The following is a 13,321-nucleotide window of genomic DNA, read 5'->3' on the forward strand; positions in this document are numbered from 1 at the left end:
AAGTTCGGAAACCCACGAACCAAGCTCAGATTTAAGTCAGGGCACTTTTGTCACACAGGCAGCATCTATCATGGGTACAAGATTAGTTTCGAGCTTTCATGGGTAGACGTTTTCATCTCTCATGGGTACAAATGGTCATTTATTCAAAAAAATAAATTTCTTTAATCATTTAGCCAACCGTAATTATTGAACACAAAAACTACAATTTGTTACTTTAAATAAATAGGAGTCGAAGCATAGAATCACATATGCATTTAGTAAGAAAAAAATTTCCAGACAATTGAACCTTTTTTTTAATTAAAACGCGCTCAACACAGCAAAGTGGAGCAACTAGAGTCCAGAACATAAGTAAATATCAAATTACAAACATTACTAACAACTCGAAGAGTGGTATCAACCTTTCGCCATCTCCGGCGTTGCCATCAACAACCAAAGGGAGCACCACCAAGCAACTCGTCAAAGAACATGAAGGACTTATTGATTATTTCCACGACTCCCGAGCCATGATTATTAAATACTCGATCATTCCTCTCTAGCCAAACTGCCCAAATGACAGCAAAGAAGCCAACCAACCACCTCTTTCTCTCAATCTTTCTCCGTGGCGCATGTATCCAACCCTCGAAGTGTTGTTTCAGTGTACCTGGTATGGTCCATGACCTTCCAAGGGCAAACAGCCACGCGTTCCACACTTGCCAAGTGATTTCGCACCCAACAAACAGATGAAAAGCAGACTCAACAGCCTTACTACATAAAGCACAAATATTATCACGCTGATCAATAACACCTAGTCTGGATAGTCGTTCTTTAGTAAGCACCCTCTCAATCAACACAAATCAAGTAAACAGTTCAACCCTGTGCGGGACGACGCCACTCCAAACAATTGAACGTTCTGTAACTCAAACCCTAAATCAAACACACCGTTCAGATTATCCTTTGCTATCTTAGTTCAAAATCCCCGTACATATATCTGAGGATGCACTCATGCACCGGGAGGATTTTGACTTCACAGATTCGTTTGGACTTTGGAGAGAGGGCTAGTGATTTCTGTGTGCCGGTTTTTCTACGCCTTGTCTTAAATGAAGACGACTTCTTAGCGGCTTTACACCATCGATTAAGAGATCAAGAAATCATTTCCCATGACTACATCTAATCTTGTTCCATTTAGGGAGGTTAAATCACGGGGGTTAGAGACAGGATCCGAGGGAAAAGCAACAAGTAACAAGTTCGATTCAACAATGCAAAAATGTCACTCATTTCAGTGGCCTTTTAACTAGGTGGCGACTTTAGCTTAATGTCTAGCTCTCTCCTCGTGCAAGCCTTCTATTAGAAACTTATGAGTGGTTGTGAGAAACAATGAATGCTGTTGAAAGTTGAAACATTGACTGCTGCTCAATTCCAATCTAATACTCATCACAGTAAACTCAAGTTCATTTTGATGGTTCAAAACTTCAAATTTAATTTTAACTTAAAAAGAATCCTCATCCTAAATAACGAAACAGCTTTCCTACCATTTTTGATATTTGAAACTGTAATGTCCGATAAAAATTAAAAAGGTTGCATTCCTCCTTCATTGTGCTAAGAACCCAAGGATACGTATGAGTTGGAATTTTTGAGGAAAAGAAAATACGAGAAGTGTTAAAGATTAAATAAATTTCAAAGTTATTCCCTACTTTAATATCTCAACTCTCAAACGCCCTTAACAAAACTTAGCCTTCTGGCTTCTATCCAGATTCAGCATTGGCGACTAATTTCACACCAAAGAATGAGATTAAAAGGGGCAATCTCATACCACAAAAGGAAGTTATGAAGAGTTTTGTCAGTTGTAAGAGGGAAAAATCATGCATAAATAAGGATAGCCTACCACTAAGAAGCAAAAGCTACATATCATGTCTAAGACTCTCGTTTAGTCATTTTATTCACATTTCCATTTACATTGATTTTACATCATACATAAAGGCCTCCCATACATAATATGTTGTTTCTCATAGTTCATAAGCTGGGAATTTAGATTGAGTAGGGTCAATCATGTCAAAGAAGAGATAAGCCATACCTCCTTGCCCTTCAAACAAGGAATATGGTGTATCACCTGCATGCATTTCACCTTGCCATATCAGCTTATGAGCTCTCTCAAGCAAAAAGCAAGCAAAAGCTTTGGCCCTGTATAAATACTTTGCATCCCTGGTTAGTTGGTATAGTGACAAGAAGACATATGCATTCCCACTAATACCATGGCAAATCCCAACTCGCTTAAGTAGACCACGGTTCCAAACAACCTCTGCAGCTTCTATAGCAGCATCCAAGAATTCCTTATCTCCAAAAAGCTGAGTTTTTCAAGAGAAAGTTTATTACAAGTGTCCCATGATAGTGAGATGAGACAAGTAACAAATAGAAATTAAAACATGGTAAACAAAAAATTGTGCATTTGTCCTAACTGCTTAGTTTGTGACAAAACATTTAATAATAAATGATTGACATGGACATTCAAACAGCATTATTGACACTGGCACTTCCACAAAGAATTATTTTTAAGGGGGAAAAAATAAGCAGCTTCCACAATATTGCATATCATAAAACAGCAAAGTGAAATCAAACAAGAAAGGGAAATGGTGTTTAACAATGATGACATTACATAATTAAGTGTTTCATAAATCAAAATAAGAAATTTTGCAGCTTTTAAACAGTCTTAAGGATCCTTTTTACCTTAGCTGCTTTGACAAGGGTGAGGGCCACTCCAGGAGCCCCATGACACCAGTGCACAAGGACGTCTCTCTTTATATCATCTTCACTAGCAGGATAGTTTCCACTTGGAAAGCGATTGTGTATCATATATTTAAGGGTGCCCTTGACGTCCTCAAGCTCATCTGGCTTTAAATCCATATCCATCAAGACATGCATAATCCCAGCCAGTCCATGTGCAGCACCCCAATACTTCTCTCCATACCATTCGAACATCAATGGGCATCTTCCCAATTTCCTACCCATTGCCCTTCCGTTCTTTATGATTTCATCCACAACCACACGCTGACAACAATATCAAAATTTAGATCTCCAGTATCCTAACCCTTCTTTGAGATCAATTCAACGCAAATCAAATTCCAAAAAAAGGCAAAACTTGTTGGTAAACTAAACTCACAGTGTAAGTGGACGGAACTGTCCCCTGACCAAGATGCTTGTTTAAGAATAAACATGCCCAAAGAAAACCTACCCTCCCATATAGCAACTCGTCAGGAAGACTTCTTGGTAGCTTAATCTGCATCAAACCCCCACATTAATAACCTTGAGAAAAGGGAGAACCACCAATTTGGTCCTCAAACGATCCCAAAGTTCAAAATTTAATCCCAAACAAAGAGATAATTATATGCTCTTGAGATACCACAATGGTCAATGTACTAACAAATTGGTTCTTAAAATACCAACAAACAAATAAATAAATACCTAAAAGCTTGATTTGCTAGCAAAGTAGCCCTAAAACATCTTTTGGCAACACAAGTAAAGCCCATTAGTAAACATAACTCACTATTAATAAACTCTCTTTTAAGAATTAACTTGTTAGAATTTTGAACCTTTTGGTGCTATAATTGAGGTTCTTCCCTTCAAAAAGTAAACAAAAACATGAGAACTCATAAATAATCCTGAATCATCATTCCATGTTTAGCCCTAAATTGTTTTCTTAAATTTAGTAGTGAATGATAATTTCCATAACTCAGTTACCTAACCTACCATTTTTAGTCGAATTAAAATAAATTGTAGTAGAATACCTTTTCAAATTGAGCCAAGTAGTACCTCAAGGACTCATCATCCCTGGCGAGCTTGGCAGCCACAGCCCCAAGGGCGCACACACCAGCACGCCCACAAAGGAAACTCACATCCCTGCCATTCAATTCATGTTTCAACCTTTAAACTTAACAAACCTCTAACTAACTAACTTCCAAGAAACTGCACATTAAGAATAAGATATTTAGAAAATGAGAACCTGGAGGTGGCAGAAGCAGCGTCGCAAGCCTTCACAACCTGGGAACACAGCGCAAGGTCATTTGCGTTTCCGGTCACGTGGTACGATTTGAGGAGAAGAAAAGCTGTGCCGAGGAGGCCGCAATAGAGAGTGAAGTCACGTGCGCGCTGGCCCGATAACCCCCAAGTCTCCACCACTATCTGACACAAACACAAATTCGAGAGGTTAGCGTGCGTGGAAGTGAAAGAGAGTGCGTGTGATGGCAGAGATTGGTAATAGTGGGTACGGTTTCTTTGAGGTCGAGGGCAGCGCGTTTGAGACGCTCCCAGAGTGGGGCGTGGGGCATGGCAAGCAGCTTCGGGAGTGAGTCGCCGACAGTAAGGGCTTCTTGTTGTTCAAGAGGGGTAGACGGCGCCGTTTCGGGTACGAATTCGGGCATGGAGTTCGGGAAGAAGCGGTCCGCCATGGGTGGTTTTGACTTTTGAGTAAGAGGCACGTAGTAGAAGATGTGTTTGGGATTCGAAATGAGGCTGTTGGCTTTGCCTTTTCGCTCATTTTGGTGGGTTTTAGGGAGCGCCTCACTAAATGAGGTGTCCGAGACGCCTGTACTGTCCTGCGATCGTGGTAATGGAAAATTTAGACACCTGTCTCTAAAAATTCAGTGGCTCAGTCATGGAGGATTTGCTTTTAACCTGAAATTTGGTAGAAGATGTCTTTTCGAATTTTCATTTTGGCCTATTCCCAGTGGGGTGGATATATAATATACATATAGGATAGAGTACTTTTTAAAATAATTTTGTGGATATACTGTGGGTCTTTAAGTTGGATCAGGAGAAATGTTTTCTTTTTTGGTGCATGTGAGAATAATTTTTTTTTTTGGCAACTGAACGAACAAAAAAACTAACAGATATGGGGCAAATAAAATTGAGGTCTAATGTGGGATTTGTTTTAAAAAAAGTTCACTAAATTAGAACAAAATCTAAAGTTTTAGGTCTTTAGCAGGGACCTCATTTTGGGCGTTTGTAAACATTTCTTTTTTCCTATAAATTGATTTATATTATTAGTAAAATTCTGTACATATAGTATATATAAGAATAAAGTATTATTTTTATCCTTTAACATTTGGAATAAATTTTAAAGTTGTCTCTAACATTTGAACAAATCGTCCTATTTAAATTCCCAACATTTTAAAATTGACTCAATGTTATCCTGTCATTAGGAATCTTTTAACGGAATTGACGGCAAGACAAAAGTAAGACGATTTTGAAGAGTTAGGGACTTAAATAGGACGAAAACGTTGGAGACAAAAACGATACATAGAAATAAATTTTAATTTTATCCTTCACTAATATCAATTTTTTATTGTATATAGTTATTCAATTATTTTTTAACCACATCTAAGTAAATTACACTTAATCACATTACTTTGATTCTAAATAATTTTTTCTTAATTTTACTCTTAAAAATTTTTACTCATTATGAAATGTTTGTAAAATGACTAGAATCACATATTTATTTTTAATTTTACTCTTAAAAATTTTTATTCATCATAAAATATTTGTAAAATGACTAGAATCACATTACTTTATTATATATATATATATATATATATATAATTTTTTTTCCACAAAATTATGTACTAGTAATTCTACAAACATAGCAAAATAACAAAAAATACGAAACACAAACAAAATGTACTTACCATCAACACTCCATCTTAAAGAATACAGATGTGTTGAAAGTCTTCAAAATGTTTATGCTTCAAAGTGTAGATTCGCTTGTTTATATTTTCATGGCTGTCATCAGCATCCCGAATACATAACTACAGCTCTTTCTGAATCTGATCTTAAGATGTTGGCATATTAAAGTTTTCTATTGTGGGCTTTTTTTTAATCAATAGTATGAATTATGAATGGATTTCGTTTTTCATTTCCTCTTTTTTATTTTACATATTGTTAAAGAATTTTTTTTTTATTTTCTCTTTTTTTTTACGGATGAAATTTTCTTAAAAATTACCATCCGTTAGATATTTTTATTTTTCATTTTTCACTTTTTTTTTTCACTTTTTCTCATTCATGGAGTTTCTTTTTTTGTTTTTTGTATGGTCATGAATTAAAAAAAAAAGTTTAAGAAACATTCTTGCCAAACCACGAATTGGGCCGGCCCTCATGTAAAATATACGTATTCAGCTCAATAAAATAACTCGGGCTGCATATGTCAAGGATAGAGTCCAGCAATTTATTAAATCCTATGGGTCATCTTTAAAAATATTATGGTATGCCTTTTTTAAAATCTGAATCTTTTAGGGGTTAAACACAATTCTATAATAAACCTGAAAACCCAGGTTAGAATGTGTCAGATTGTACGAGGCGTTTCATTAACCTCAATGGGATAGGCGTGGGCTAAAATTCACCCGCTCATTTTACGATCCGGACTCTGAATTTTGTGAGGTGTCCAGCATTGGCTTTCCCACGTCCACTTCCACTTCCACTTCCAAATGACCATAACAAACCACCATCTTATACCCAATAAATAATTCTCTCTCAAACACAGATATTTTTTGTCAGTACATAATCATTAGAGTAAAGTGATACTTTGGTACTTGAAAATTTTGACTTCGGACTAATTAGTTCTTAAAGAAAAAAATATTAATTTGATCATCTGGATAGCAAACAGTGGATACATGACATTCTTCTATCAATTCATCAACTAAAACTTAACGATAATACTTATATTTATTGTTAATTATTTTGACATGTCTATCTATTAAAGATAGTCATGTAAATAACAATTTTTGGAACGAAACTTCACTTGTTTTGATAGAATTTGTGATAAATAGAGAGTAACTGATAAAGAATATATGAAAACTCAAAAGATACTAAATATTTCACTGTCCAAAACTATATTTTCCTGCTCATGTGACAATAACGAGACATGCACCACTTTAAATAACAAAATACATGGACAATTCGGTTTCGTTTTGCACTATTTATTGACAGAAGGATATAAATGTCCACCATTTGCTATCTTAGAGGACCTAATTAATATTTTTTTTCTTCAAGGACTAATTAGTCCAAAGTCAACATCTTCGAGCATCTAATTGTCACTTTACTCTAATAATTAATAGAGTAATTACCCAAATTAGTTCTTGACGTTTTTTTAAATCGGATACTTTAGTCTTTCAACTTTTGAAATGCACAAAAAAACTCTCTCAAATTTAACTTCGACAGACAAATCAATTCCTGACAATATTTTTCCGTCAATGACAAACAAAAAACGTTGACGTGAAACCCTGAACTAACACACGTAGCAGTTAATTGTCTACGTGTGCAAAAAAATAGATCAGTCCCTGACATCGGTGTAGGGTTGCAAACACATCGTTTGAAATTTTGAAATTGGGTGAAGATGGAATCCCCCTTTGCGTGCATCTAGAACTCTATTGTTTGCACTCTATAATGGCTAATGCTTCAGCGACCGTTAGCAACGAAAATTTTGTTGCGTCTAGTCGCCGATAAGCGAGACTAAGCTAGGACAGCATGAGTGAGGGAGGGTTAAGCAAAATCGACTTCGCAAAGAGAAAAGACCCGAATTGCTTCTGTGGGTATCACGCGAGAATATGCAAATCAACCGTTACGAAGAATTCTGAAAAGTTATTTTTTGGGTGTTCCATGTACAAGGTAAGAAACCAAAATTATTGCATAACAAGCATTTTGGATCTTAAGAATGCTTCTGAGCAAAATCAATAATTGGATTCATTGCAGGAAAATCAACTATATTGCAAGTTCTTCACTTGGATTGATATTGTTTTTTATCTCAGCTTCAAGAAGGTTGTTGTGGAAGACACTAGTAAACTACAGGATTTAGTGGGTATTATTGGAGAATTTCAAGATAAATTGATAGAGTTGCAAAATAAGATGTATGCACTAGAGATGTGTCAAAATACAGAGCCAAAAAAAGAATGCAAGAAGAGTTAGTGTAAGACAATTTATTTTATTTGTGTATTTTGTGCTGCAAGTTGTGTTGTTGTGTTTAAGTTATTGTTGGATCTTAATTTTTTAAAAATATTAGTTATTTAGTGATGTAAATTCAAACTTATGAATGAATGAAGTCCTTAACAATTTGACTCTATATATGTTACTCTTTATATCACTTCTTTTAGAGTGATATATTTTATTTTTATTTTTTTTAAATAATTTTAGGCTGTCAAACACGTTTGTTTTTTAAAAAAAAATTGAAAATTGTTAAAACTTAGTTGTAAAGAACTATCCTTTCTTAAACAAAGATAATAAACATATTATTTCAATTAGGATCCTAGATTTTGAGTCATTCCTGCTCATCAAATAATCATTGAATCTATTACTGAAATAATAGTTATTATTGTATTTTTGTATTAATATATTATCTAGGCACTAAAAATGAAATGTAAGCTCTATCCTTTATGAGCATATACAATCAGTTGTTAATTGAATGATATAGAATTTAAATTATTGCAATTAAAACAAACACTACTCGAAATATATATAATAGCTAATACCATATATTGAGTGGTTCAAGCACCACATTAACAGTAAATAGTAATGTTATACATTTTTAGTAGTAGTATGAGTATGAACAAGCCAAAATAGATCATGCATGCAGTAGCATGAGTTGCTAAAATAGAGAATTTTTATAATATTTCTAGATGGTCAAAATGAGAAACTAAAGTTTTGATATTTTTGTCATATGAAATTCCAACCGAAAAAGTTAAAATAAAATAGCTCATGTCATCACTTCTTTCTTAGAGCCTTGAAACCTGAATTTGGAATGAATTAGAACATCTTTGAAGAAGTGTCCTTACTTGTAGCTATCAGTGTTTCTGATGAGATTCTTTCATTGGCATGAGGATGTGGAATAGGAGATGGAGTGCTAGATTGGAGTGTTAGAGAGTGTTGTGGCCTAATAATTAACTGTTTTGGTCTTACATGAATTGGTATTTGAGTTGGCTGAGGTGTGCTAGTGTTCTGCAACCAAACCAAAAAAATACAATCACTGTTTAGCATAACTACAATCCATCCCTAAAGATTTTAAAAAATGATATATCAATCCCAAAAAATTTAAAAAAAGACATATCAATCCCTCAATTATTATAAAAAGTCCAACACAATCTCTACCATCTATCAATTTACCAAAGAAGCACAAGTGTTACCTGTGCTTGGAGAGCTAACTGGGAGACATGAATCTCCTCTGCTGCTTGGTTAGTGATTTCAGCAGTTGACTGAGTATTTGTACGTCTTCTTGAGTTGGTTGATCTTCTATTTGGAGCGGGAGGACCTTTGTATGTTTTCTGGTTATGTCTAGTCTCTCCACATTTAAAACATGTAACCCAAAATATCTTTTTCACCTTTGAACCACTTGTTTCATTTTCAGATGGCTCCTTCATTCTTCTCTTCACTGATTTTTCAACAGGTCTCTTCAACTTAGGTGAAATTGGGTGAATAACATCAATCTTATCCCAATACTCTTTTGAATTCACTAGTTGGATGCAGGGTTGGGTATGTGGCCCTTGCTGCCCCAATTTTCAATAATGGATATACATAGCCCTCAGGTTGTCACCCCTCCTAGAAATAGCAGTTAAAGCATGAACACAAGAAATACCTGCAAGGTAACATTAAAGCATTATTGAAGGACTCAATTGTTGCAAATTTCATGCCCAACTCAAAGTAAACCTCTCCAAACCCTGCTGTTTCATTGTATTATGGAAACTCATACTTTTCTCTTTCATCTTTATAGTTTTCTAGTGTCACTAAAGTAAATGACTCATACTCAAATATAGGGTCAGGCTCAACCTCTTCTTCAGCCTCTTATTGTTCATCATCACTTGCTCCAACAGAATTTGTCTCAACAAAACTTAGACCACCACTACTTCTTGGACCACAACCACTTCTTGGGCCACCACCACTTGAACTAGCATGGTTGTGCCTAGCTGAACTTGGGTCACTAAATTTAGACCCAACATTATTAGACTGCCTAACATTAGGCCCATTAATAGTTGGCCCAACATGAGATTTGTTGTTAATTTTTAAAGTCTTTGTATTCTTTGAGCCCCTGTTAACCTCCTTCTAAGACATCTTCTTCATAGTTTGTTGTTCTTTCCTGGAAGCATTATGTTTATTCTCTATTTTTTTCTCCTCTATTGGTCTTCTTATTCACAATCACACACCCTTCTTCACTGTTTTTATCATCAAAGCCTGGGGGAGGTGGTCTATAAAACTCATCCTCTGTGCTTTCATACCCATCGTCACTAGACTCATTGCTAGACTCATCACTAGCTTCATCTCCAGCTTCATCGCCAGGTTCATCCCTAGCCTCCTCAACTGAGGTTTCCATGATTCGGTGATCAAAGAAAATGCACATTTCATCAGTTTTTCTGTTCTTCATTAACCCTTCGCACATTTGATTAATCTCTAAGTCTCCTTTAATAGGATGCAATCCAAACTCTATATCACCAGCAATTTGATCATACCAAAACATCTTTTTGTAATCTAGATATTCTAAACCTTTGAATATAGTCAGTAGATCAAAGAAACAGATGAGATCAAGGTCCATCCTTAGAAACCTTTCTACTTTACCATCAATGTGCAGTAGTGCTCCATTGTTATGCCTCTCAAAATGACCACTATGGTGGAACATAGGAACTACGAAATCTTCCATCACTGAACATAACATATAATAATTTATTAAAAACAAGCACCACTACAAAGTTCAATGAAAATTCCTACTTCCTGGTTCATTCTTTTTCGTTTTATGTCATAATAATAACCAAAACAGAGAGGATGAATAAACTATTACAATATTCTATCACAAATTTCTAAACCCTAGGCCAAATAATAAAATACTCATCACTATTACTATAATGGTAGCTAAGAATAAACAATGAGTTTCTAATCTCCTTCAATGCGAGTCTTCAGTGGTCACATCCACTTGTTCGTTGCGTCTGACTCGGCGCTAAGGTAACGGCGACAAACGGAATGGTGACGTTGGGGGTGACACGGTTGAATGTGAGTGATGGAGGTTAAAGGTGAAACAAATGAAATAGGATGATGGCGATGATGTGGGCAATGATTTGGGGTTTAACGTTAAAGAAGGGTTGAAGTTCTCTCTGTAAATTGAAGAAGAAAGGGTGGGTTTTGAGTCTTTTTGTTTTTAAAAGAGAAAAACAGAGAGGTTGTACATAGTCCATTCTCCAAAACGACGCAGTTTAAGCCTGGGGACTAATCTGTCTTTTTGCACACGTGGACAACTGACTGCCACGTGTGCTAGTTCGGGACTCAACGTTAGCGTTTTTTATTTGTCATTGATGGAGAAACATTGCCAAGGATGGATTTGTCTGTCGGAATTATTCTTGGGAGAGTTTTTTGTGTATTTCAAAAGTTGGAGGACTAAAGTGTCCGATTTTAAAAATCTCAGAAACTAATTTGGATAATTACTCTAATTAATAAATATATTTTTTAAGGTTAAATTTTTTACATAATAGTAATTTTTGGAAAACACAAAATATTTGATAATTTTACAAAAATTGCACTCGAATAATTTTTTCGTTGATAAAAATACACATGAATTTTGTTATCGACAAAAAATATCCTCAAATAATTTAAAAGCGTGACAAAAATAATATTTTTTATAAGTGACAAACAATTTTTGTGACAAACCGCTTATGCATTTGATCTAAAATTTTATAAGAATATTTAGATAACTATTTAAAAAACACATACACAAAAAATTTGATATTTATATTTTTTATTTTTTAAAAGTATTATTAGTTATTGACAAAAAATTTCACAAATATATATATATATATATATAACGAAAAATGACTAAATCTTAAAGATAAAAATATCTCATTGTTTAATCATGCTTGTAAAAATTTTGCATCAAAATTCAATCTTTAAAATATTTTTGAGAATACATATTTAATATTGTGCATTTTTATCGCATTTTTAAATTATTTGAGAGTATTTTTGTCTATAATAAAATTTGAGTACATTTAAAATTATTCAAATATATTTTTGGTGATTTATTCTTATTTTATATTATTATAATAATAATATAATCCGTCATAGACATATTATAATTTTTTTAATTATATAAATATAATATCTTTTAATTATAAAAAATTAATATTTTATAATAAACATATAGTGTACATGAATTTTTATTTAAAATTACTTTTAAATTATGAAAAGACTTACGTTTTGTAATTTAAAAAAAAAAATTAAAATAGACTAAGCGTTATTATCGAATGGCAACACTCACAATAGCTAATAACACATGATTTTTTTTTGTTATTTTTGAACTCATAATAATCTAATATATATAAATTTATCTCTATGCACTACATTTTAAATTTTAAATTTTAATAATATAAAAGATAAAATATGAGTATATATTTAAATTAGTTATTAAGAAATTTTTTATTGAATCTTTTTGTCTTTAAAATAAATTTATTATATTAAAGTTTTTAAACTTTATAAAAGTAAAATATATAGGTTCTTCTATCACACTTTTAAAAACATATTTATCTAATTAAAAATAATTAAAATAGATTTATATGTCTTACTTTTATAAAATTTAGAAATCAAAGATAAAAATATTCGGCACAAAATTTTTTAGGACATATTTAAATATATACTCATAAAATATTAACTCTATATTTTAATTAATATCGACGAAAAAAACTATTTGACATAAACTCCTTTTTGTATTCGCAAGAAGAGTAGGGAATTAAGCTCCAAAGTGATTATTAAGATTGACGTCGTACACTAAAATCATCTTTAATATTTTAATTGCATCAATTACATTTCTGAGATTCCTAAAAATGCATCACATTAGTCCCTAATTCATTTTTTATTAATCGCCTGTTGATGTGGCTTGATGACATGGATCATTAGTGACACGTGTCACATTATGGTTTGACCTCATATAATGATATGACAATGGATCGATAAGTGCCACGTGTCATAGCATTATTTGTCCACATGTCATTAATTATGTCATCATTGTAGGTCATCAAATTGATCCTTAATTTTGTATTAAGTGACTCATTTTACACTCTGAAATTAAATATTGTGTACTAAATTAATTCTTTCACTAATTTTCTTTTATCTTTTTTAATTTAAAATCCTCAATATTTTTGGATACACTAATTTCAATTCTATTTTTTCACATGTCGTTTAAATACAAGTGATTTTATAAAATATTTTAAGATTTTAGTTTTAATTATACAATTTTTTTTACAATAATCTAATATTGATAAATTTTGTAATATATAAAATTATGTTTGATTAAATACATTTTTTGGTAAAAAAACCCACATGTTATTAACAAAAAATC

The 13,321-nt window shown here is 33.1% G+C and overlaps 1 protein-coding gene across 1 annotated transcript; it reads right to left on the reverse strand.

Moving 5' to 3' along the window:
* Window positions 1-1,887: 1,887 nt before the first annotated feature.
* On the reverse strand, window positions 1,888-6,436 carry GCL2 (GCR2-like 2). Its single transcript, XM_016332816.3, has 7 exons — window positions 6,366-6,436; window positions 4,239-4,502; window positions 3,974-4,152; window positions 3,759-3,870; window positions 3,134-3,250; window positions 2,701-3,021; window positions 1,888-2,321 (listed from the first exon to the last, which is right to left on the reverse strand). Exons 2-7 carry the CDS (start codon window positions 4,416-4,418, stop codon window positions 1,983-1,985), a joined length of 1,248 nt encoding a protein of 415 aa, XP_016188302.1. The 5' UTR covers window positions 4,419-4,502; window positions 6,366-6,436; the 3' UTR covers window positions 1,888-1,982.
* Between the last annotated feature and the right edge of the window lie 6,885 nt (window positions 6,437-13,321).

This window comes from Arachis ipaensis, chromosome B3, assembly GCF_059453495.1.
Source record: "Arachis ipaensis isolate K30076 ecotype BB chromosome B3, ASM5945349v1, whole genome shotgun sequence".
NCBI lineage: Eukaryota > Viridiplantae > Streptophyta > Magnoliopsida > Fabales > Fabaceae > Arachis > Arachis ipaensis.